Below are 26808 nucleotides of genomic sequence, written 5' to 3'. Positions count from 1 at the left end.
TACAAGACGAAACCTGCATATTGCAAGGACAGTCGGGGGCACCTTCAAAGCGGAAAGACAAAGTTAAAGTGCAACGACCCACCATTTTTGTGTGTCAGTATCACTCTTGATATTCAGGCTTCAACCCTCTTCCCTTTCTGTTCAACAGATTCTCAAATAGGCATTCTGGTATGCTTGTGCTCCTATCTCTTACACTTCAAAGACATTTGCCATATCTTACTCTCCATATTTATGCGTGTTTTTTCCTTTAAACCTATCACATATATGGTGGTCTGCATATATTCTCTTTATACACACACATTACTGAGCAAAGATTCAATTTTTATTCATGAAAGTCCACATTTTTTTGGGCCTTTGCGGAAATCTCCATTTTTAGGTCTTTCGGATTGAGTTCTATTTGTTCCCCTTTTTATGTTTATATGTAGGTGAAGATGGAAAATGAGAACGCAATTCAAAACCCTGTTGCAAATCAGCTCCCAGAAGCAGAATCATTGCCCGATGGTTTCGTTGGTGACAGCTCAAGTACAGACGCATTGGCTCCAAAAACACCACAACCCGAGCAGGAAAAATTGAGCCATGAGGTGATTGATTATAAGGAAGAAAAGTTAGTCGATCCCGAGTTAAATGCTTATGAAGATAGTGAGAATAGCAAGTGTAGAAGTGCAGAGGCAAATATGGGACAGGATGATCAAGTTAGAGTGAAATGTCACAACTTGGACAACTGTATGTCTCTTTAGTCTGTGAGCTTATATTGGGATTTTTGTTAAATGTTGATAGTTATGTCGCATAGATACAAGTGTTACTGTTGGTCTATCGGAAACAACCTACCTACCTTCTCAAGCAGGGTAAGGCTGTGTATACACTACCCTCCCCAGACCCTACTTGTGGTATTGCATTAGGTTTTTTGTTGTTGTAGATACAAGTGTTAGTGTATTGGGTTGGAAATTGTTATTAGATTGTCGCTTATCAGAGTGCAATATAAAGATATTAGCTTCATTGTAGTTTTCATTGACTTTTTAGAATGGTTCGTTTTAGTCAAATGAATCGTTATGGGAATGGAAATTTCTAGAAATGAGGGAAAAAAGTGACTGAGATTGGAGAATTGAATGGAAACATTTAGAAATCTTCGAGCAGTTCAAAAACATTGGAAGATGTGACCACTTGACAGACTATTATACTGTTCCATTTGCTTGATTTAACAAAATACTGGAGCTTCCAAAGCATGCTATATCTTTCAGTAATTATCTTGTGAAATCAAATAAAATAACCTTCATATCAGTGTTAGGTTCAGTGTTGAGTACTATATTCCAAAGAGATATCCATCAGAAAAGAGAAGTGACTGATACCATCTTCTTAAATGATGATGTTCCTTACTTCGAGAAATGTCTGATTCGATTTTCTGTTTGTGGTGGCTTGTCTGAATGAATATAGACTTGAATATACCATAATTTTCAGTTCTTTGCTTCGTGATGTTTCTTGTTACAGCAATGTTGCTGCTAGATTATTTTAAGCTTAAATCAGTCCGCCCTAAGTGTTATTTCTTTTCCTGCAGCTGGAGGAGAGTTGAATCAAAACATTCCAACTGTGAAGGAGATATCATTAACAGAGAGTGCTGAAAACAAAAAAGTAGTCAGTAAACATCAATTTCATTTTCCTTATGTTGTTATTGTGTTTGACTGTATCAATTTCCTGCTTTTTGATCCACTCCAGTCATGGTTCTGTGTAGCGCTATGGTAAACCCTCCACTTCTCAGATTAAATCCTCTGGTTTTCTATCAAGTAAAATGGATATTTCTTTCATTTTGGGATGTATTCCGGGCTGCCATTTCTATCCTATCTTCAATCACCTTTTTGTTAAATTGGTTCCTGCTATGATAATCATCTTTCCCATATCCCAGCTTAATCTTTTGTATGCCCCTTACTTTCCTATCGTACACCATTTCCAATAGTACTTTCTATCCACTCTCCGCAGGTCCTTTGTTCTTTCTTTCATTTAATCCATATTGTGCTCCAACTGACTCTTTGAAATCGCGATTTGCTTTACAAAGTAACTTAAGCCCTAGGTTAGGCGATGAGAGGAAAACCCTCTTTCAGGCTGTAAATAAGTGATATGAATTAAGAGACATGGATAATAATATTTCAAGATGGTATGCCTTGATTAAGAGAAGAAGAATTTGATGAGTAGAATGATGATGGATAGGGCGAGCTTACGGGAAGTATGTAGAATCTTCTGCTGGTCCTCCGAAGGAACATGGAAGATTCATAGGATATGGAAACTGGGAAATCAAATATTCTCTTATAATGTCTTTTCAAACTTCAATGGATTGAAGATATCTGAAGATTGTGGTGTTGAAAGGAGTGAGAAAGTCTTCTATCATCATCCTAGGATATATGTTGATAAGGGGTGAGAAGAATTTGCAATAAGATTACAAAAATCGGGATAAAGGAAACAAATTAGTGCGAGGAAAATGGGCAACGAGGAAATAGGAGCTATGCTCGGGTTTTAGAGATTAAAAGATGGTTGACAGAAGTCAAACTCAAAGGGTGTGAACCGCAAAGTGTAGTGTTGCATCACAAATGTGGAGGGAAGTCTTAAATCACCATGATTATTTGAGAAGATGCCTGAAGGAGAGGTTCACTAAAATTACATCTGATATACCTTTTTCTTTTTTTTGATGACCTGCTTTGCATATTATTACCTATTATTGCTTCTGGTTCGTTTTGTTTAAATCTCACTATTGCTTATGCTTTCTCCCCATAACTTTTTCATTTTTATATATTACATTTCTTTATTGCTGATTACTGTGCTTACCCGAGCCGAGGGTCTCTATGAAACAACCTCTCTACCTGCACAAGGTAGGGGTAAGGTATGCGTACATACTACCTTCCCCAGACCCTACTTGTGGGAATATACTGGGGATGTTGTTGTTGTTGTTGTTTTTGATGACCAAGTAAAACAAAGAGTTTCTTTCTGCCTTTACTGAAGTGACGATAATTTAGAAACTCTAGCAAAGAAGAAGGGCCTTGGTCCAAGAACACCACTCTAGTTGAAACCCTCTGCTTCTTTAGTATCCACCTTTAAATACATCCGGGGCCATTTCACCCTTAAAACCAACTGCAGCTTTCGAAACTCAGGTAGGGGTAAGGTATGCGTACATACTACCTTCCCCAGACCCTACTTGTGGGAATATACTGGGGATGTTGTTGTTGTTGTTGTTTTTGATGACCAAGTAAAACAAAGAGTTTCTTTCTGCCTTTACTGAAGTGACGATAATTTAGAAACTCTAGCAAAGAAGAAGGGCCTTGGTCCAAGAACACCACTATAGTTGAAACCCTCTGCTTCTTTAGTATCCACCTTTAAATACATCCGGGGCCATTTCACCCTTAAAACCAACTGCAGCTTTCGAAACTCAGGGATAATGGGTCCGCTCCTCTATCCTTTTTCACTTAAATACCATGCTTAGTTCGCATGACGCAGGAATCGAACCTGTGACCTAAGTCACAAGTTCCTCAACCTTTTTCACTTGAACTAAGCCTTGAGGGCTTACATCAGACATACCTACATGCCCAGAAATTTAAAGGTGGATACTAAAGAAGCAGAGGGTTTCAACTAGAGTGGTGTTCTTGGACCAAGGTCCTTTTTTACTAGAGTTTCTAAATTATCATCACTTCAGTAAAGGCAGAAAGAAACTCTTTGTTTTACTTGTTGAAATCTCAAAGAGATTGCTTTGGCAAATCTTTTTGTGTGAGGGCGTTGTTTGCCCCCTTAACTTGTTTTTTGGGCTTAAACTTTTATGAATCATAAACCCTTGAAGTCTAAAAATAAATAACGTTAAAAAGGTAGGTTTTGCAATTAACTAGGAAGGGAATCAATTTTAAGGGGAGTAAAGGAAGAAAGGGCCATGAAACAAAGAGGATAGATATGAATTGAAATAAAGATCATATTTATACTATATTCAACTAAATATATATGTATTGGTGTTATGATACAAATCCATTTTTTTTGGGAAAAAAGAGGAAGAGATTGCGTCCTAACAAATCTAAACACGTCGGCTTTACTGCAACAACAACAACAACAAACCTAGTATAATCCCATGAGTGGGGTCTGAGGAGGGTAGTGTGTACGCTGACCTTACCCCTACCTTGAGGGTAGAGAGATTGTTTCCGAAGCTATCGCTATTGTTGAAAATACTAGTCTGACAATGACAAAAATAGAGGGAAGGTTCAGCTTTGTCATAGAAGGAGTACCTAGATTTACAGATAGGCAAACTTGATTCATTTTGGCTTTAGTAATGTTTCAATTAAAAACAGAAAACCACCCAATTGGGGGAAATTTTTGAATTTTAGATTTTGAGGATCAATATCATAATAGATTTTGCCATCGTAGACACAAAATTCAAAGAAAACAGCGATAAATTATAAATACAAATAGAGAAGGAAAGGAAGAAACGCAAAAAAATAGAAGAGGAAAGTCAATAGTAAGTTATATGTTTAGTGCAGTTCCAGGGTGCAGAGGTTGTTCCATCACTGAAGTCAGAGTGCGGTTGGCCCTTTCTAGTGAGAAAGAAAAGAATTCTTAGTTTCACGGAAAAAAAGGGAGAAGAGTCATTGAAGTTTACAAACTCTCACCGGAGCATTGGTGTCAACACAAGCCACCATGAAACAAAAGAACAGAAAAACCAAAGCTTGTTTGAATCAAGCTCGTAGTTCTCCTTGCTTACTTCGGGTCAAAGAATATCCTCAAAGGAGTAAACTTTGCAGAACAGACATACTCCTACTATTCGTAGTTCTCCTTGATTTTTGTACATCGCAAGGCTGAAATTTGAGTTTTAGAAGGAATATTAATGATTGGGAAATGGAGAGGGTAGGCCTCTTGCTACAAATGCTAAGCAACACTGTTTTGGATTGCAACAAAATGGACTCTATTAGTTGGAAGGGTCACTCCAAGGGCATTTTTTCAGTTAAAAGCTGTTACAATATGCTGGGGTTTAGCAACAGTGAGTTGTGGCCTTGAAAATAAAATATGGTACAACATGGCACCTTTAAAGATTTCTTGCTTCTCTTGGATTGTGGCTATGGAGGCATGCCTCACAGAAAACAATCTCCAGAAGAGGGTTTCAAGCTGTGCAACAGATGTCCTTTATGTGAAGAACAATCCGAAGATGTTACCCATCTTTTTTTGCAGTGCAAGGTTACAAACCAGTTATGGAACATGTTCTTTTCAATATTTGGTATGTCTTGGACCATGCCTAACTTCATTTCAGAAATGCTAAAGTGCTGGACCAAGGAGGGTCTATGCAAGAAAGCTCAAAAGACCTGGAACACCGTTTCTCAAGTGATCTGGTGGTCCGCCTGGCTTTAAAGAAACAATAGAATTTTTGAAGGCAAAAGAAGTAATTTATAGTGCCTTAAACTTAATTTGTCACGACCCAAAATCCCTCCAAAGGAGTCGTGATGACACCTAGTCTTTAAACTAGGTAAGCCTAACATTAACTGAGATAACAATTATATTTGGTATCTTTAATTTAAATAACTCTTAACAAATTGCAATTCCCAAAACCGGCGGTACAAGTCATAAGCGTTTCTAAGAGTAGTTATACAAAATAAATACATCACAGTTCCGAAACAAAAGGAACAAATGGAAGTAAGTACAAGTGAAGGTGACTCCGAGGCCTGTGAACGCTGCAGCAGGTTTACCTTGAGTCTCCACCGCAACGACCCGCACGGCTACTACCGATCAAATGCCTAGATCTATATACAAAAATGTACATAAGTGTAGTATAAGCACACCACAACGGTGCCTAGTAAATATCAAGACTAACCTCGATGGGTAGTGACGAGGAACAGTCAAGACACCTACTGGTCAGACAGATTAAACAAGATATGATAACAAATATCACGATAAAGGTAACGAAATAATACCAACAACACGGATAAATCAATCTACAAACAGTCGAAATAATAATAAAAGGAAACTCGGATGGAAACGAAAGATAACCAAATAAATCAACACAAACATAGCTAGAACACAGAGAAGTAGAATGATCTCAAGTAAGGAAGACAATGTCAACTCAATCAATCATATCGTTTCTGGTGCACAGCCCCAACCATCTCAGAACTCGATGTCTCATATCATAATCTCAACTTCCAAACCTTTAGCACATCCGGCACCTTGTGCCCACATATTTTGTCTCACTTTGTACAACCACGTTCTCATGTTACTCAGCACATAGGACCCATGACTAATGCAATTAAGATGTTCCAGGAGTCTCATTTACATAACATAAAGTAGAGTACAACCTCTAAACCAATTAGGAACTCAACAAGAAAAGATGAAGTTATTTTTAGAAATCATTTGAATAAAGAAAGTACCATTTTCACTTTAAAATACAACATTGAATGAATTATTACCTTTAACATGGGATTTGATAAATTAACGTAGTAGAAATTCCCTTTTAAGTAAATTACAACTTCAGACGGTTTAAGGGAATTTAATTGAGTAACTAATTGAATTAAAAATGTGATTTTTTTTTGAAATTTGAAGTATTGAAATATGTATATGTAAATACGGCGAGGTATTGAAAACACTATGAATTCCAACACAAAGATCACGGCAGTAAAGGAATCTAAACAGTTAAAACACTTGAATTGATAACAACAAATAAACACAGCAAACAGAAAGTGCACGACATCACCCTTCGTGCTTTATCTCTCGTGCTTTTACTCTCGTTCTCACCATAAGAATCAATATTCACTTTTATTCTTTCTTGTTGCGGCATGCAACCCGATCCCAATCATATAATACTGTTGCGGCATGCAACCCGATCCAAATCATATAATGATGTTGCGGCGTGCAACCCAATCCAAATCATATAATGATGTTGCGTCGTGCAACCCGATCCAAATCATATAATATTGTTGCGGCGTGCAACCCGATCCAAATCATATAATGATGTTGCGGCGTGCAACCCGATCCAAATCATATAATGATGTTGCGGCGTGCAACCCGACCCCATCTGTCCACCCTTATTACTCCTTGTTGCGGCGTGCAACCCGATCCCATATAATATTGTTGCGGCGTGCAACCCGATCCCAATATACAAATCAACACCAATCACAAAAGAATTCCGGCAAGGGAACAATAGTATAACAACAATATCCCGGCAAGGGAAACAATATCAGAAGCAATAACATCCCGGCAATGGAAACAATACATCCCGACAAGAGAATCAACAATAACCAATCTCGTTCCAACAATTAACTTCACAAAATGAATCCCAACTTGAGTCAATACTCAACAACGATCACGAAAAGAAAACCAAGAAGCACACTAACCTTAACAAAGCAACAAGACATAATAAGCATGTGATAATTACACTGGTAACCACAACAAATGGACATGTAACATATTTGCACGAAGTCACAGTGGAACTCACAATCAAGAAGTATCAAAACAATAAGGAAGACAATCACTTCAATTAAGGCAATTAGGGGTCAAGTAACACGTAGGAATTAGAGGAAAGCTAGCAACATCATATGGAGCATATAGAGGTAATTTAAGCAATTAGGAAACTCAAGCATGACGAAATACTTTGCACATAATGAACATAAGGACCTAAAAACCCTAGAGGCAAATTTCCCAAAAATAAGTCCGAGTACACACCCGTCACCTCGCGTGCACGGACTACAATTAGCATAGAAGACTCAAACCCTAAGGGGAAGTTCCCCACACAAGGTTAGGCAAGACACTTACCTCAATCCGGCCAATTTAATACTCAATTTAGCTTTTCCTTTACCGATTCATCAACGCTCGGCTCAATCTAGCCAAAAACGACTTGAATACATCAAACAATGCAAGAGAAAACAATTTCAATTGACAAAACTATGATTCTTATACAATTTGCAAAAAGTCAACAAAAGTCAACTCCCAGGGCTCGCACCTCGGAACCTGACAAAATTTTAAAAAATCGAACACCTATTCCGCTACGAGTTCACCCATACAAAAATTATCTAATTCCGATACCATTTGGTCATTCAAATCATCATTTTACATTTTTGAAAGATTTCACAATTTTCCCCAAATTTTCCTTTAGATGCTCACGAATTTGATGTTAAATTTAAGATATAATCACAAAATATAGTTAGAAATTGATTAGAGACACTTACCCAATGATTTGGAGAAGTTTGGGTCTTTGGAAAATCGCCTATGGAGGTTTAGGGTTTGAGAAAATTAAAAAATGGGTAAAAATCTCGTCAAAAATCTCACTTAACAGGCCTCAGATGTCGCATAATTGCGAATCCTCGCAATTTGCGAACAAGGCAGAGCTGATAGAAGTCGCATTTGCGAACTAGGCATCGCAATTGCGATGAAAAAGTTCGCATTTGCGACCACACCAAAAACTAGCAATTTTCCCCGACACGAAAATGAGCATAACTTCCTCACGATGTCCAAATTCGATGATTCTTTTTCCTATGACTCCGGAATTTCGATACGGATCTAATGGTTCAATAAAAACTGAATTTGGATCTCATTTGCTCAATGTGGTATCATTTTTGCTTGAAGAAACGACAATGAAGCATCCAAAAACAAGCGCAACTAGCCTAAACCTATCCGAAACTCACCCAAGCCCTCGGGGCTCCAAACCAAACATGCATGCAAGTCTAAAAACATTATACGGACTTGCTCGTGCGATCAAATCATCAAAATAACATCAAAAACTATGAATTTAACCTCAAAACTCATGATTTTCTAACTTTTCAACCGGACATCCAAATCACGTCAAATCAATTCCGATTCTCACCAAATTTCAGAGATAGGACTTAAATATCATAACAAACTTGTACCAGGCTCCGGAACCAAAATACGGGCCCGGTACCAACGAGTTCAAACATTACTTCATTTATTTATTTCCTTTAAAAACCAGCACAATAATTTTCTTCAAAAATTATTTTCTAAGGCTAGGGACCTCGGAATTTAATTTCGGGCATACGCCCAAGTCCCATATTTTACCGCGGACCTCCTGGGATCGTCGGAACACAGATCCGGGTCCGTTTACAAAAAATGTTGACCAAAGTCAACTAAAAACCAAATTTTAACTCTTGAAATTACTATATTTTTCATATTTTCACATAAAAGCTTTCCGGTTTCACGCCCGGACGGCGCACGCAAGTCGATACACATAATATGAAGCTACCTGTGACCTCAAACTGCCGAACCGGACGAAATTTCTCCAAACGACCAGTCGGGTCGTTAATGTATTTTGTTGATCGCTTATTGGTGCAAACTGGCTTTTGCACCAGATGTAGATGATGTTTTAGACGCAATTGCTGATTTGCACAAACTGTAATTACGCTTGTTGCACTGGCTCAGTGCAAATATTTATATAATATATTGTTTACCCATAAAAAAAATGTTTTGAAACTTCAACATTTGCAGAGGTATGTCAGAATAATTTCTATTAAACGTAGGAAAGATGTTATTATCGTCCCCAAAATCATATAGGATGCAGGATGGGTTGATACTGCAAATAAAATTGAGAAATTTGTGGACAATGAGAAGTCAAATGTTATCTCTCATAATGCTGATAAATGAAAATGGAGCTATGCTCGGGTGATGGGAGTCAAGATATGTCCCTTGGACAATGTACAAATGATGTTGAAAGAGGTGCTATCAATGAAATTTTAGTAAACAAATAACTTAGTCCATTTTATTGCTTATGAGTAGCTTTCCACCTTAGCAGTTACCATCATTATGGTTTACGTGCTTCAATGCCACCAACTCTCTGAGATGGTCTTAAAATGAACTGTAAAATTCCTCCTCTATTACTAAGATTCACCCTACAAGTCATTTGGCTGGCAAGTAGTTCGAAGAACAGTCTAGCTTTCCCTAGGTGCTTCTTTTCTGCTTTTCCTTTACATTTCCCCCATTACTAGCAAAACTGTGTTTATATGGGTTTTTCCTTTCTTGCTATCAAATTTTTGGATTTTGTTTCTTATACCAAGTTATATGGAGGTTCCCTTCTTTTCCGAAAATTTTGTAACTTAATTCTTTTTGGTTATATTCATTTATTAGGAAGCCTCTGAAACCAAACGGAAGACTGTAAAACGTACCTTTAAATCTGAAAAAGAGTTTCTGGAGTTCACTTTGAAGTATCAGCAAGTTCTTGCAGAAAGAGATTCAGGTGCCTTGTTATATTCCTAATTTTGCTATTTTTTCATAGTCGGGCTTCCTTCTTTTCATAATTTGTTTTCCCTATTTCCTCTGAACATGGATTAAGTATATTTTTTTCACGAGCGATGATAAATTGTTGGATTTGACGTCACACAACTACTTGATATATGCTATGCAAATACACCCAACATTATTTGACATAGGCTATGAAGTGCAAGTATTACTATGCAGAAATATAATCTGTTAGGTTAAAAGCTTTTCCTATTTTGCAATTTAAACAGAAATCCATTTTATGTTATTTTTTTAGGTTTCACATTTTCATTGTCCATTTCACATTTGGGAGAACTTGTTTGGTGATATACGGCGGATGTGTTTTTGAAGGATATGTACCTTGTCGGAGGCAAAGCCATCCGGCCAATTGGCATAAAAAACTACTCACTTCCTTTTTTTTGTTTTCCTGTTTCCTCTGAACATGGATTAAGTATATTTTTTTCACGAGCGATGATAAATTGTTGGATTTGATGTCACACAACTACTTGATATGTGCTATGCAAATACAGCCAACATTATTTGACATAGGCTATGAAGTGCAAGTATTACTATGCAGAAATATAATCTGTTAGGTTAAAAGCTTTTCCTATTTTGCAATTTCAACAAAAATCCATTTTATGTCATTTTTTTAGGTTTCACATTTTCATTGTCCATTTCACATTTGGGAGAACTTGTTTGGTGGTCTACAGCGGATGTGTTTTCAAAGGATATGTTCCTTGTCGGAGGCAAAGCCATCCGACCAATTGGCATAAAAACTACTCACTTCTTTTTTTTGTTTTTGCTGTTTCCTCTGAACATGGATTAAGTATATTTTTTTCACGAGCGATGATAAATTTTTGGATTCGACGTCACACAACTACTTGATATATGCTATGCAAATACACCCAACATTATTTGACATAGGCTATGAAGTGCAAGTATTACAATGCAGAAATATAATCTGTTAGGTTAAAAGCTTTTCCTGTTTTTCAATTTAAACAGAAATCCATTTTATGTTATTTTTTTAGGTTTCTCGTTTTCATTGTCCATTTCACATTTGGGAGAACTTGTTTGGTGATCTACAGCGGATGTGTTTTTAAAGGATATGTACCTTGTTGGGGGCAAATCCATCCGACCAATTGGCATAAAAACTACTCACTTCTTTTTTTCGTTTAATTCAGCTGTTGCTGTTCGGGATAAACTGGAGTCACTATGCCGGGAGTTGCAGCGTCAAAACAAAGTTTTAATGGTAAGATCTGTCGCATACCTAATGTAGGTTCTGTTTATTCTTAGGCGAGGAGTTTGCACCAAAATCTCACTCCCAGACTTAGGACAAGAAGAATCTCTTCCTCAGTGAGTATACACCATATGTATGGTGGATCTTAGGTCTGGTAGTTAGTAAATGCCAAGAGTATGGAAGACTTGCTCTTTTACATAACATATACAATTCCTTGGCACATACAACAACAGTATTCCATCTTCTTGAAATCTGTTATCTTTTGCTCCTTAGTGACTAGCTTTCTGGAAGCTCGAAGTCCAAAGAGATTTTCGGACTTGTAAGTTGTAACAGTGGTTACTAATAAGTAGTATATAACCCAAGGTCATTGCTTTGCCGAATTAGATTGAGTTTCTAAATATAGTATTGCAGGGTTAGTGTCGTTGATGGTGGTCTGTCTTGTCATAAACCAGCTAGTGACCGTGATTTTCATTGAACAGCACACTTAGAGCACTTACATCGCTAGCCGACAGTCATTTAAATCATTATCTTTTAATTAGATGACATCAGAGATGTACATTTTCTTTTTTCAATTTTTTTTTCAAAGTTTGTCACTGGTTTTTTGATTTCCAGTTGTCAAGATCGTTATCATTTACATTTTGGTGTTCTTAAATGGTCATTATAAATCCTTTTTACATAAGAATGGCCTTCTTCTCAATTTTATATTATGGTGGATAAAATCTGTGTTAAGTAGGGTTGCAGTTGTTTACTCGTGCCATTTATTCTTGGCTTTTCATGGGTTTGCTTATTGGTTGTTTCTATGTTTCAATGTGATGTCTCCTACTTTACTTATCAGGCAGGTTCTAAATTGACTCTTTACACTCGGGTTAGATATAGGTAACCAAGTAATAATAACTTTTTCTGAGTCTCCAGTGTATGTTATTTTTTGTTTTGGCCTTAATTACAGCTAGGTTTCTATGGCTTAATATTGCCTGTTTTCTGTAATTTGCAGGATGAATGCAAACGGGTATCGACTGAGGGTCAAAATCTGAGGCTGGATTTATCGAACAGGTTTCAAGATGCAATTAAGGTCTGAATATTTACTGTTCTGAGAAGGCCTATCTTCTGAAGATTTGGCAAGTTTTTTGTAGACGTGCCCTTTGTTTTCAAGTAGACTGTGGTCATTTACGCTTAGCCTTATCCCATGCATCATATTACTCTAAGTAATTTGTAAAAATAAAGAAAATTTGAGTAAATTTTGTATGTGTAAGGACTTTACTAGAAAAACTCATGGTAAAATGTTGAAAAAGGTTGAAAAAGGCCTGGTCTTTTATCTACCATCTTAATAGGCAATTCCCTCTAACTTTCTGTTGTTTGCCTGTTGGGAGGACTTCTGTTACAGAGTCTTCCTATATTATATGATGAAGGTTCTATAGTTCTGCTTGTCACATATCTCCACTTCTATTGTGCTTCATCTGCCTCCAGCAGGCTTAACTACTAGGTACCATCATAATTTTTGTTACCTGTGAAGAGGATAATTATGATAGGCTGAAAAAGCCGACTAGATCTTTGACATGAAGTCAAACATTCTTGCAAAATTTCACATGTTGCCTCTTATAGCGTATCTCTAAGTGGAATAGATGCAGATATATATACAAATAGAGTAGTTATGTTAGACACGTCTCTGGACACGCAGACATGAATTTTCCAAAACTATGTGGACATTACGAATTGGACACAATTACCTGAGCCAAGAATAGATAATGAAAAAGATAATTATAATAATCAAAAACACATATTCCAGAAACCATCAGTACTAATAAATCATCCAAGAAAATGTCAGATATCAAATGTCAACATAACACCACCCAAGGCAACATAACGTCAAACACAACATTTCAGCAATCCGCATTTTTATTTGATATTACATAAAAGATCATATAGCAAAAATATTAGAAAAGTTGAATAATAAAGATTTCACCTATACTCCCCGGAGTTTTAAGCCAGAGCACTAACTGGAGTTGGGCTAGAAAACCCACAAGGGATTTCTCCAATATAAACAAAAAAAGAAAAGAAAGGGAAATTGTCACCCACTCATGTAGAACAGACCGTGAAGAAGAAGAGGAGGAGTAAGACTGTAAGAGGAAGAAGAAGCAGAAAAAAAAAAGGTTTTGGCACTTTGGGCTCTAGAAGCAGAATGAGAAGGAGGGAGGAAGGGAGAAAAAGAAAAGGGAAACAGCCCCCTCTTACCCCCCCTGGGTTATGATTTAGGTGAAGTACATCTGCACCATTGGCTATCATTGCCGTTAGCAACCACATTTGTAATCACAGCAGCAGGCCTTTCCTGATCTCCTTTCCACTTGTCCTAACAAAACAGTTAAGTTCAACTGGCAAAATTGTTTATAACTTTATCTTTACTTCTATGTTTTCTTCCCTTCACGCTAAGGCATCAAATATTGTACTTTTTGAATCTGGCACAAAATGTCCCTTTGTTATCAAAATGTGGCACCTGATCCAATAACTTAACAAACATATCAGATGCATGTGAGCTTCCCCAGAGTGCCATACTCCGATTCGTTACTTAGCATTTGCTGTGCGTGCTTCCTATCATGTATTCAACATGTTTCCAAGTTCTCATAGTGGTCACACTAGTTTGATGAGTGCCTGTGGCCCCAGAGTGAGACTCCATTACAGTAATCTAGCAGAATCTCTCTTTTAACGCTGGTATTCTCCTTGTGAAATTGGATAGGATGCCTGACTATGCAGGTGCATCAAGGAAACCATTTTGTCAAATTATTTAGGCTGGTAAAAAAAATTCATTTAGCATCGTCTCTGCAATCATCTGAATTTTGGTTATCTTTGTTCAGAGAGCCTCACTCTCTTCTGTATTCTATTTTTTCTTCCTTCTTGTTATATTGTATGCATACCGCCAATGTTTTGTATTATCTATTCCTCCATGAATAAACAAACTTTTTTTTCTTTACTAACCCATGCCTCCACCTGTACATCCAACCTAAAACGAAAAGGAAAAAAGAAGAGAATAGGGGAGATAAAGATAAAGGTTGTTAGCTCACTTCAATAAACAAGGATTGGCCTTTGTGGGGTCAGGGTGGCTTTGGAAACTATACATGTCTTGAAACTAGAATTCCAAAGTAAGCTTGTTTTCGCCTCAAAGGATTGGTCAACTTGAATTGTATCTTAACAGTTTCCTTCTTCGTTTTCCTCTCCATGTAGGAAGTTAGCAACAAGCTGGAAGAGCAAAAAGATGAATGTCTATTGCAGTTGAAGGAGAATGAGATGTAAGATTACCGTGTTTATTTATCATATGTTAGTAGCCTTTCAATGCCATGTTTTTGGTTATATCTGTCAATGATATATATGGGGCACACTTATGAAAATAATGATGTAGACCAAAACATATGGCTTGACATGGACAGGGAATTAGAGTAGTGTTAGATTGTAGATGGTGTGACCACAAAGGGAATAGGAGGGGTGGTCATTAAGGGAATTTTTGGGTGGCATTTAATTAATTTCGGTGGTCTTATTTAATGGGATTGGAAGATGACCGAATTTAGAATTCAAAACTTAAAATTTTTAAAAAAAAGGTTATAAAGTTAGTGGGCGTCTATGTAAGGTTTGAGGGTGGAGTATGGCACTGAGGGTAGATGGAATGGTTTAAATATGGGATTGACGCACTGATTTGGAGGGATAGGACTGCCGTGGGAGGGAGGATCTCTGGATTAACCAGGTTCATCTTCCACAGCCAGACGTGGGTCAATAAATTCACCTCTAAATTTCTAGCTTGTTAACTAACCCAAAGAAGTAACAAACAACAGATCGCCGTGATTTACGAATCACCTATTATACCAAAAATGGCATGTAAAAAGTATCAGTGATATTTAAATGCTATGATTTGTGAGTAAGCATATTTTGGGACAATAAGCTAGAGCTATGTCCAACTTGCACCATGCGAACTGAGCTTGGTGTTTATGTGGAGAAGGGTAGAGGGGCGACCCCATTATCCCCGAGTTTCGAAGGCTGCGAGTGGTCCCAAGGTTGGCCGTGATGGATTTCTCGGTGTAAAAAAAAGATAGAAGTCCAAATTTATTGTGCCTAAAATGTCCATATTCAATGAACAAAATATGTCTGAACAGTAGATTATTCTGTATTAGTTAGGAAACTATTTTGTGTCCTTGTAAATAAAGTAATATACAAACAACAACAATCCAGTAAAATCCCACAAGTGGGGTCTGGGGAGGGTAGAGTGTACGCAGACCTTACCCCTAGAGGCTGTTTCGGAAAGACCCTCGGCTCAAGAAGAAGAAAATAAACAATAAAATAGACAATAGACAATAGATCAGTGACAACAACAGAAGCCAGAAAAATAATATCAGCATTGTAAGAAACAAAAAATAAATGTAAAAGCAATAACAATAACCAGTAATAATGCCATGGAAAATAGTGTGAAAAACTACATAAACCACTAACAACCCAAGGCGAAACAATATCAGCCTAACCCCGCCCCCGGAACAACGTAGAAAAACGCTCGACTCCCTCCTAACCTATAGCCCTGATTCTCGACCTCCACATTCAAAGCTCTTGTTTAAGGAGTCTCATTATATTGAGTTTCATCATTAAGAGCATACAGTTTTCTCTTGTCTCTACTTTTGCCCCCTCTACATAACTTGTTTTCTTGTAGTTCAACGTTGAAGCTCTTTAAGATGCTGCAACTTGAACGTGATACACTTCAATGTGTTTCTAATAGTCTTTTCATGTATAGGACTGGGCTTGTCTACCTTCCGCTAGAGAACTGAAGGGAGAGTTTATCTATAAAGCTTATAGCTCAAGAGATTACATGGAGACAAAAAATATAGAATGTTGCAATAAAGCTCTTGTTTAAGGAGTCTCATTATATTGAGTTTCATCATTAAGAGCATACAGTTTTCTCTTGTCTCTACTTTTGCCCCCTCTACATAACTTGTTTTCTTGTAGTTCAATGTTGAAGCTCTTTAAGATGCTGCAACTTGAACGTGATACACTTCAATGTGTTTCTGATAGTCTTTTCATGTATAGGACTGGGCTTGTCTACCTTCCGCTAGAGAATTGAAGGGAGAGTTTATCTATAAGGCTTATAGCTCAAGAGATTACACAGAGACAAAAAATATAGAACGTTGCAATTGATAGAGGGAACTTCAACAAAAAATTCATTCATTGGTTAGTGGTTGTAAACATTAGGAAAAACTATGTAAATCCTATGGAGGTGGGTGAGACAATGTGCGAGGGAGAGGATGAGTTAAAAGAAGCAATAGTGGAGTTTTACACTCAATTATACAATGAAGAGGAGGTGAGGTGTGGGTACCAATGCTAGTAGGTGTCAAAATCTTTTTTTTTTTTTGGGGGGGGGGGTATAAGGATGTGTTGGAGAGGGATATGGTGGAGGAGGTAAAGGAAGCAGTACAAAGTTGTGGAGGGATAAAGCGCCAAGGTCAGATGACTTCACAGTGACTTTCTTTTGGTGATGCTAGGACACGGTTAAAGGTGAGATCCCCGAGACAGCCATTCGAGGAGTTCAAAGAATTTGAAAGTGTCTCAATGCATCCTCTTTTGAACTTGTACCAAGGAAAGAGGGAGCAACAAACAGTAAAGATTACAAACTTATTAGTGTAGTGGGAAGTATCTACAAGAGAATCTCTAAGGTGCTTTCTGATATCTTAACCAAAAAAAGTGCTAGATGAGACTGTCAAATTCTCAGAAAGTGTTCATACAAGGTAGACATATTCTGAGCGCAGCACTGCTAGCGTAATGAGGTAGTGTATTTTAGAAAAATAGGGGAAAGGGGGAAAATCTGTACAAATTGGAACTTAAATTGAATCATGCCATGGACAACAAAGGGTCTTCTTTTTTATTGGAGTGGGAAAAGATTTGGGAATGTTAAGAAAAGATTGTGGGGACCATGCTTGCCTGTATATATGGTGGACCATATAGGAAAAAGATAAGAGAAATCCCGAAAGCAAGAAGGAGGGCATCCACAAACTAAAAATTACTCGTCTCCCTATTTTGTGTTTATAATGCAATATGAACTTATATATGGTGCAGATAGTCTAATGGATTTCCTCAGCTACCTCACTGATTATCAAATAAAGAAACTGAGTTTTGAAATTGTTCCTGAAGTGTCCTCACAACACAAATTTAGTAGTATTTTGATCAATAATACCTTTTTCTTACATTCTCAAAAGTAGAAAGTTCATAGCCACTTGAATTGAGATTTTCTCGATTTTGTAATTATGAAGATGAGGTACGAAAAAAGGTGGATAAAAGAAAATAAAGAGATGCACATTGACAGTGAAATTGTCTATTTTAGTAAATGGGAGCACGTGCATTTGTTTGGGAAAATGTTACGAGGATTGAGATAAGGTGATTCGTCATCTCTCGGGGTATTTATTCTAGTAATGGAAGCGTTAAGTAGATTGATGAATAAATTTGTAGCAAGAGGTCTTTTGAACTGGTTCAGCCAATTAAGGGGGCATGATAGTATCATAGTATCACACCTTTTGTTAGCAGAAGATATCCGCATGTTATGTGATATTACAACAACACAACAAACCCAGTCTAATCCCACAGGTGGGGTCTGGGGAGGGTAGTGTGTACACAGACCTTACCCCGACCTTGTAAAGTTAGAGAGGCTGTTTTCGGTAGACCCTCGGCTCAACAAAAGGTGAAGGAAAAAAAAGGACGAAGAAAAACAAATAGGAGGAAGAAGGAGAAATATCGCAATTAAAACATCAATATGTGTGCTGTGGTTTCAAGCAATGTCGGGATTGAGGATCAATTTAAGAAGTGCGAGGTTATGCTAGGCAGGAGGTGGGACAATATTGGACAATCAGGAAACACATGGGAATGTGAGGCTTGACACACAAGTCATTCCTAGGAGAGGAAGTTTCAAGTACCTTTGGTTAGTTATACAATGGAATGGGGAGATTGACGTGGACATCACACATCGTATTGGGTTGGGGTGGATGAAATGGAGGCTTGCTTCCGGTGTTTTATGTGACAAGAATGTGCCACCAAAACTTAAAGGTAAGTTCTACAGAGCGGTGGTCAGACCGACTATGCTGTATGGGGTTGAGTTATGGCCAGTTCAAGAACTCCCATGTCCAAAAGATGAAGGTAGTAGAAATGAGGATGTTGAGATGCATGAGGGCATATCAGGTCAGATAAAATTAGGAATGAAGATATTCGGGAAAAGTTGGGCGTAGCCCTTGTGGAGGACAAGGTGCGGGAAGCGAGACTTAGATTCAGCCATGTAAAGAGGAGAGACACTGATGTCCTATTGAGGAGGTCTAAGAGGTTGATCTTGGAGGGCCTAAGGATAGATAGGGGTAAACCGTAAAAGTATTGGAGTGAGGTGATTAGGCAAAACATGGCGATGTTCCAGCTAACCGAGGATATGACCTTTGATAGGAAGGTGCGGAGGTCGAGAATTTGGTTAGAAGGTTAGGTGGCCGACTGTTTTCTGTTTTCCTCGTTCATACCAATGGTATTAGTGTGCTACGTAGTGTTAGTCTTGTATTTTCTTATTCTTATATTTTTGTTATCAGTTGTTTCGTTCACTTCGATTTTCTGATTGGCCTGCTGGTGTTACTACTTGTTGTTACTCCTTTCTTCTTATCTTTCCTGAGCTGAAGGTCTATCAGATACAACCTCTCTATCTTTTCAAGGTAGGGGTTAAGGTCTGCGTATACACACTACCCTCCCCAGAGCCCACTTGCGGGACTATACTGGGTTTGTTGTTGTTGTTGTTATTGTTGTATTGTAGAACAAGAAAACTTCCTGCGACTTTATCTAGGGTACCACTAGGATTATCTATTGTGCAGTCTGCAACGTAGTGATGCGGAAGGTTGAGAGAAGGCTAGCATGATAGCTGAAACGGTATTTATCAGAAGGGAAAAGGTGACTTTGATCAAGATCACTTTGTCAGATACTCAGACATATTACTTGTTTCTGATGCACGTGCTTGCTAGTGTCATGGAAAAACTGGATAAGCTTCAAAGAAATTTTGTGTGGTTAAAAATTATGGTAAAAGATTTGCATTTGGTGAACTCGAAGATGGTCACATCCCGAATAAAGGATGAAGAGCCCAGAGTGAGATTTGATGGTATTCAATCAACCACTCTTAGGGAAGTGTCTGGAAGTTCAGCAACGAGGTACAAGATTTGTCGAGCACATTTATCATAGACAAGTATGGTGCACAAAAAGGGGAAGCGAATGAAAAACCACATTATCCTAATAAAAGTGGACTGGTGGAGATATATCATAAAGTGATACGAAGAGTTAGCAATGATATAACTTTTAGAGTTGGGAGCAGAAATAGAATTAGTTCCGGGAAGCACATGTGGTGATGATATCTTCAGAGCTGCTTTTCCAACTATCTACAACATGTTGTGTCAGAACAATATGACAATTCTTCATGTCTATAGGACACAAGACATCACTGCCTATCTGAATTGAGGTTTAAGAGATATCTACAAGACTGGGTGATATATGCACTCCAAAATGTTGTGAAATTACTATATAAGCAAAACATCACATAGACCATAACACTTGGAAATGGAAAGCAAGTGGGAGGGAATTGTTCTTGGTGAAGTCTTACTATCACAGGTTACTTAAAAGAGAGGATACAAGTTTCTGACACCTTTTAGTTTGGATTTCCAGAGTGCCAAAGAAGGTCTAGTTGTTCCCATGGTTGACAATAAGGGGAATGACTCTGACAACTGAAAGTTTTTTTTATTATAGAAAAAGGTATGTAAGCTGATGCTTTATGTCAAAATGTTGACGGGACTGGATCACATATTAGTGAATTGCTAGGTTGCAAGCCAGTTATGCTGAACGATATTGAATCTGTTTGGATTACGGTGGTTGATGTCAGCTATGGTTAAAGACGTGATGTTGGGTAGACGGAGAAGATGTGGAGCATGTAGCCCCTTTGGCCTGTGTAAGAATTTTGGAGGGGAAGGTATAGAAGAGCATTCAGAGGGTGAAAAATGATTTTGTGAACAAAATGGGCTTTTATTGGGTAAACTTTTGGTGCTCCCATGAGGTCTCAGATATCAATTAGTGCATTTGATCGGGTATCGTTTTTAGGAAATCATTTCTTGTTATAGGTTTTTTACTCTTTTGCTTGCCACTTGCATAGTGGGGTATTCCAACAACATAACATTATAATGCTTTACTGAAAGTTGGGACTGGCTTTGTCAATGTTCACAGCAAAGGTTTCTTTTTCTTAAAAAGAATGACAGTTCTGCCATGCACTGGCTTCTTTAGTGTAATGACTTTTTGTCAAAAGAAGCGCTTTTATCCTGCTTTGTTCCTATGTATTCCATCGCCACCCTCTTTTTGGACTGGCATGTGATGTTTTCTAGCAAGAATTCTGCTGTTAATTGGGGTTAGTTGTGGAAATCCACAAATTTTGTGAATTGTTTGAGTTGAAAATGGGGGTCAATTTAGTTTTTAAATTAAACTGGTTAAGCTCAAAGGATTAGCCTTTTGAATACTTCTATTATCTTTCAATAACTGCAGGTTAAAGAGCAAGCTGAAGCAACTTGCAGATCAGTATACTCTCTCGGAACAGCAATTTGCAAACAAGGTGATTCACATTTGCTCTTATTTATTTCTAATTTCCTAGTATTATTGATTTTATAAAACATCTTTGCAGATGTTAATGTTTTTTCTTTTTGAATAAAGGTCTGATGAATATCTTTCTCTTTGCAGTTGAAGCAAAAGAATCTTGAACTTCAGCTTGCTGATTTGAAAACTAAGCAACATGAAGAGAAATTAAAGCAGGAACAGTCCCAAATGAAAATATATGCTGACCAAGTGTCACAATTACTAGCAACAGAGAAGAACTTGCGGTTACAATTGACAGCCGATGGAGAAAAGTTCCAGCAATTCCAGGTTAGTCTGTTAGTCTTACAATAATATGACTTGTGTCAAACTGAAGTTGCTCCACCAAACATATCCAGTAAGATGTCTAACAGTTGTGAGATCACATGCATACTTCCGGTATTGGTTTGCAGTTTCTGTTGGTATAGGCATTCTTTTGGACAATTTGCATTGGCTGTCATGCCTCAAAGTATTTGATTTCCTTTAAAAAAGGTTTTTGATTAGGCGAATGACCGACATATCTTTGGTTATATTGAAGTATTGATTAGATCATTAGCTTTAGATATTGATCTTGGTGAACAGTATAGGTGACAAAATTTGATTAAGTTACAAGAAATTTGAAGGGATCTAGTTTTTCCAAGTTATATTACCTTTCAACTCGAAATCCTTTTTGGAAAAGAGCTGCTATGATATCAGAGAACTGTTTGTGTTAGTGAATACCACTTCTGCTGATATTTGGGTCAAAGAAGTGTTCCTTTATGTTTTCTGATGTATTGGGTGGGAAGTATCAGGGATATGGCTCCCTTTGTTTTGTTGGAGTTGAAAGTTTAAGGATCTTAGGTAGCTTTCACCTCCTTGGGTCTTTTTCCTTTCTGTTTTTTTAATATTATCTGTCCTATTTGTTGGGAAGTCTTCCTTTTTTTATCTGTTCGAAAAAGATCAGTACCTTCCTTTTTTTATCTGTTTGAAAAAGATCAGTACCCTCCTTTACTTGGAAACGAGATAATTTTTACATTCCCTTTGCGATTGACATGGCTTGTTGTTATTGGGAACTATTTTTGTTCTTTCTATCAAGCTTTTTAGAAACCTTTTTAGAGGAGTTGAAATGCACGAAAGTGAAAAAACTATTCTGATTTGGTAATATATTTTATTGACAAGAAAATAATAGAATTTTTTTTGAACTGAATGCCTTCTTGACTTCTGGGAGCCAATTGATTCATAGGGGTGAGATAAACCTGAGAAGGATTTTTTTGCCAGTCTCCACATTCATCTTGAACTTGAAGTGCTTAAACAAGGTTAAATGGTGGTGCTATAGGCCGTGCCTTTGCCACAGACCTCAAGGATCTCCATGTTGTCCCTGTCTCATTCCTATGCCTTCCTCTCTGCTAAACTTTTTACTATAGGATTTGTTAATGGGTTTTTACTCCTCTCATGTAACTGTGTATCTAATGAATGGATGTTGTGGGTCTGAGATGGCTTAGCATGGGTTGAAAGTAGTGGTAGGGTTCCCGTCTGGGTTGCCATATGACCGTAATCTGCTGTCTATCCTATGAACTGATGAAATACCAAAGCAAAAATCTAGGAATGAAATCCAACCTTTGGAATGAAAACTAGTTGCCCTGTTGTTTAAACATAGTTTTAGAGCAATATAATATGCACTTCCCTAGTGCTCGATAAAGTAAGAGTTTCCTTGTAATGTTTGTTTATATGTCTTATTCAAGTGAACTGGAGTATGTGCTTCTTAGAGGTATCAAATTATAGGACAAACCAATTGTTCAAAATCAAAATGGAAAGGATTATGTTTCTATATTTAGCTGCTTGTAGTGTTTGTGTCATGAGGACAAGAGGGATTGCTCTGATGGTAAGCAACCTCCACTTCCAACCAAGAAGTTGTGAGTTCGAGTATCCCCAAGAGCAAGGTGGGAAGTTCTTGGAGGGAAGGATGCCGGGGGTCTATTTGGAAACAACCTCTCTACCCCAGGGTAGGGGTAAGGTCTGCGTACACACTACCCTCCCCAGACCCCACTAAGTGGGATTATACTGGGTTGTTGTTGTTGTTGTTGCTGTTGTTGTAGTGTTTGTGTCATGAAAAGTTGGAAAATGAAACATTAAAAAACACTTATTTTTTCTACTCTTGCAGGAAGCTTTGCGGAAGAGCAATGAGGTTTTTGAAACGTTCAAGCAAGATATTGAGAAGGTTTTACTTCCATTTTTCTCTTCAACTTCTTTTCAATTTCCCAGGGTTCCATATTCCGTCCTAAATAGGGGTGTCAAATGGACGGGTTGGGCTAATTTTGGGTGGGTCAAAATGGGCTGAGTCAATAAATGGGCGGGTCATCAAATGGACGGGGTCAAGTTGGCTAAAATTTGGGTCATAACCCAACTCTTACCAAGCTTTAATTAATGTGTATTGTTTTCTTATAAATTGTTTAATAATTGAAAAAAACTCTTTTTTCTTGTGTTATGGTCATATATAACATATCAAACAAAAAAGAAGAAGTAATTTTAAAGATATTTTAGCAAAGTTACTCATGGATCAATTTGGGCTAAAAATCAACCCAACTTTAAATGGTCTGAAATATGTTGGGTCAAGATGGGTCGAGTTCAACAAATGGGCGGGTTAATGACCAGCCCAACCTTGGGTGGGTTAAATCGGTTGGGCTCAAATTGCCACCCCTAGTCCTGATAAACTAGATATAGTTTAGCTTGCACAGTTAGAATAGTGTTTGAGTAGATTATTATTCAAATTCGGTAGTAAGGTGATTAAAATATTGGTTAGAAATGAAAAGGGGGAATTGTCGATGTAAAACTAAAGTTGAAATTATGTAAAGTAGTATCAGTTTATATTAGTTTAAATTGTTGAAGGGAAAGAAGTTTTCATTTTAGGAAAGAGGTCAAATTATTTGAGATGGACCAATGGGGAAAGGAAGTCAGGTTTATTGGGGTAGAGGGAGTAGTTCACCTTCATGCTGCAGTCATTGTGCCAAGTCAGGTGCTATTTCTTTGAGATCTACTCTCGCGATATTCATCCTTTTTGATGTTTACTCGGTTCTGATTTTAGATGGCAAAATCAATAAAAGAACTCAAGAAGGAGAATGCTTTCTTGAAGGGCAAATGTGACAAGACAGATGTTACTCTCATTGAACTCGCTGAGGAGGTAATGCTGTCTCTATCACTCTTAACTCTCTTTAAAGAAAGGAAATTACTCGTTTGTCTTTGGTTGCTTATTCCTATTGTTTGTTGTCTGCAAGTGATGATGCAAAACTGGTGCAGCAGACAGATTAAGGAACACTAAGCAACATAGAGTATGACATCCAGAGTCGTATAGCAACTTAAGACAATAAGCTGTTTTTCCTCTAACATCACAACTGCGGTTACTGAAACTCTAGATTTCTTAACTTTTAATGTTCCAAGTAAAGCAATCTACTGTAAGTTTCCTAACATATGCATGTCGTAATTGCAAAACTGAAAACGCTATAATAACCCTTGAAAGTAGCATTATGAAACAGCATAGAAAAGCTTTAAAGATGACTGGACGCCATTAAGCTCCAAATTGATATTCTGTATATCACTGACTTTACTCGATATGAGCCATCTGAAATTAAGGTTCGAATTGATGTTCTGCAGATTGCTGATTTTTGACACTACAAATGCATACTTTTAACTCATTATTTTTGGGTGCTGGTTTCTTTCCCCTAACAGTACTTAAGACTCCTATCAGTTTTACTGCTGGTTTCTTTTGTTAATTACTTCCTCTATTTCAATTTATACGATACTCTTCCATTTTGGGACGTTCCAAAACGTTTGACCACATTCCATTTCTATCAAACTTTCACAACTTCCAGAATTCAAATCCTTAAAATTATTTCAAAATTTAAACTTTGATGCGATCTTTTTCACTATCAAATTAACTATTTAACCATTGCTTTACTATTTTCTTCCGCTGCATTTATATCATGCGTAAGTCAAAGTTAATATCTTAAACTCTGTGCCAAGTCAAACTCTGAAAAGATAGAGTAGTGTATTTGTGGGGTTTTTATGTTTAATGGTACTAAAAGGGTGCCTCCCTGTACAATTACCAGCATGAGAGGGTCTGTAAACAAATGATTCATTCGCATAAAGTTAGCTCTAATAAAAACTGAAGAAGATTGGTGAAATAAGGAAATTTCTCCATGTGCCTGATCAGGGTTGTGCGTTGAAGTGGGATTTAACTATTTAAATGTATGCATTGACATCTATATCCCTGAAAAGCTCTATTGTTCCTTTCCACAATGTAAACTAGAAGTCATAGTAGAATGTGTAGCAAGTCCAAAATCAAACTAGTACAAGATGTTATTAGTAATAGATATTACTAACTCTTTTCTGAACAGTAATACATGGTTTCGCCAATTTTGATACTGTCAAGCCATCTACCAGCTGCCTAATCATAATAACAAAAATCATGACTTTTCTTTTTTTGCAATATGCTTCACACAATCTATCTGCTGTCTATTCTCTGTGTGTTGCTCCGTGTTGAAACCATGAAGCTTGTTAACTGTTGTCCTCGTAGCCCGGGTCAATATTGCCATAGTACTCTCTGCATGGGATAGCATGCTGTTTCATGACATTTCTGTTTCGTCAAAAGCTTCTTATCATGAATTAACATTGTCCTTTTCCATTATATGGCTTGATGCTCAAATCATGTAGGCTTAGTAGAACTCTGTTTTCACAGTAGGAATATTGAAATATCTTGATTTTTCTGCAGCGTGAACTTTTAAAGAAACAATTGGAGAAAACAAGGAACCAGAAAGAAAAGCTTGAAACATTGTGTAGGTCGCTTCAAGCAGAAAGGAAAGCACATTCAACAGCTTCCAGCGGCTCAGATTCAGTTCAGGCTTGAAGATTTCTGTAAATTAATTCATAATATGAAGGATTTTGGCTGCATGTAAACATCAAAAGATGATTTGCCTGATTCACTGTTTTGTTTGCGCTGCATTTTTATCCTTGCTAGTGTTTCTGTATTTCTTGGAAGCATTTAATTTTGTTACTCCATTAACATAGTTCCAAGTGCCAGTAGATTCTGTGATGGGCGAATTAAAGAACAGAATGCTATTCGAGTCATGGGCGAATTAAAGAACAGAGTGCTATTCGAGTCATGGGCGAATTACAGTGTGTATGCTGTGCACTTCGAGTTAGGATCCTACTAACCATCGTAATTGTTGCTAGTATTGCAATGATGTTCTGTACAACTTTCTACTATCTGCTCTCTTAATTTCTTATTTTGTGGAATTACATTTAATGTGTGGTTGTCTTGCATTATTCTAACCTGCAACAAGAAGAAATCTATGCATATTTAGTGTAAAATAGGGCAAAATGGAAGAAAGAATCCTTATGGATAATGCCATTTAGGTGGTATCGTCATATTGGCATGTTTACATTATGCTTAATGTTTGTTAGGAATCTCTTAGTTTTGTTAGAAATTTGTATGTCAGTAAAAAATGCGAAGGACATCTGGCGTTAAAGAATGTAAATTCTCAAATATTAGATTGATAAGCTATATGTTTGGTGGATTTATATTTACAGATATTCTTGTACGAACATCAATACTCTGGAAATCTCACTCGTAGACTTGTTGAAGTAGTTCGATATATTATTGTATGTTGGAATAGATTGTGCCACTGTAAAGTGTTGTTAATTTCTATAACTAATTCCGGCTAAAATTCAAGTTTAAGAATGTAATGTAATTAAACTCG

At 37.3% G+C, this 26808-nt stretch overlaps 1 protein-coding gene across 2 annotated transcripts; it reads left to right on the top strand.

Annotated features, from left to right (window-relative positions):
* On the top strand, positions 1-26369 carry LOC104245122 (uncharacterized). Of its 2 annotated transcripts, none has more exons than XM_009800691.2 (12): positions 1-168; positions 426-723; positions 1553-1629; positions 10072-10180; positions 11382-11449; positions 12429-12506; positions 14651-14715; positions 20993-21059; positions 21185-21367; positions 23217-23273; positions 24138-24233; positions 25821-26369. In XM_009800691.2, exons 2-12 carry the CDS (start codon positions 432-434, stop codon positions 25953-25955), a joined length of 1227 nt encoding a protein of 408 aa, XP_009798993.1. In that variant the 5' UTR covers positions 1-168; positions 426-431; the 3' UTR covers positions 25956-26369. The 2 variants fall into 2 exon arrangements, with proteins under 2 accessions (XP_009798993.1, XP_070030663.1); XM_070174562.1 differs by having other exon boundaries at positions 22-168; positions 1553-1626.
* The last annotated feature ends 439 nt before the right edge of the window (positions 26370-26808 follow it).

Source organism: Nicotiana sylvestris, chromosome 5 (assembly GCF_000393655.2).
Source record: "Nicotiana sylvestris chromosome 5, ASM39365v2, whole genome shotgun sequence".
In the NCBI taxonomy this organism is placed as follows: Eukaryota; Viridiplantae; Streptophyta; class Magnoliopsida; order Solanales; family Solanaceae; genus Nicotiana; species Nicotiana sylvestris.
This window is presented reverse-complemented; position numbering and strand designations above follow the sequence as displayed.

Coding starts and splice junctions, on each gene's coding strand:
- LOC104245122 (XM_009800691.2), top strand. CDS start 432: ATGGAAAATGAGAACGCAATTCAAAACCCTGTTGCAAATCAGCTCCCA. Junction 11,450..12,428: donor GTCAAAACAAAGTTTTAATG/GTAAGATCTGTC, acceptor TGTAATTTGCAG/GATGAATGCAAACGGGTATC. Junction 21,368..23,216: donor AAAAGTTCCAGCAATTCCAG/GTTAGTCTGTTA, acceptor CTACTCTTGCAG/GAAGCTTTGCGGAAGAGCAA.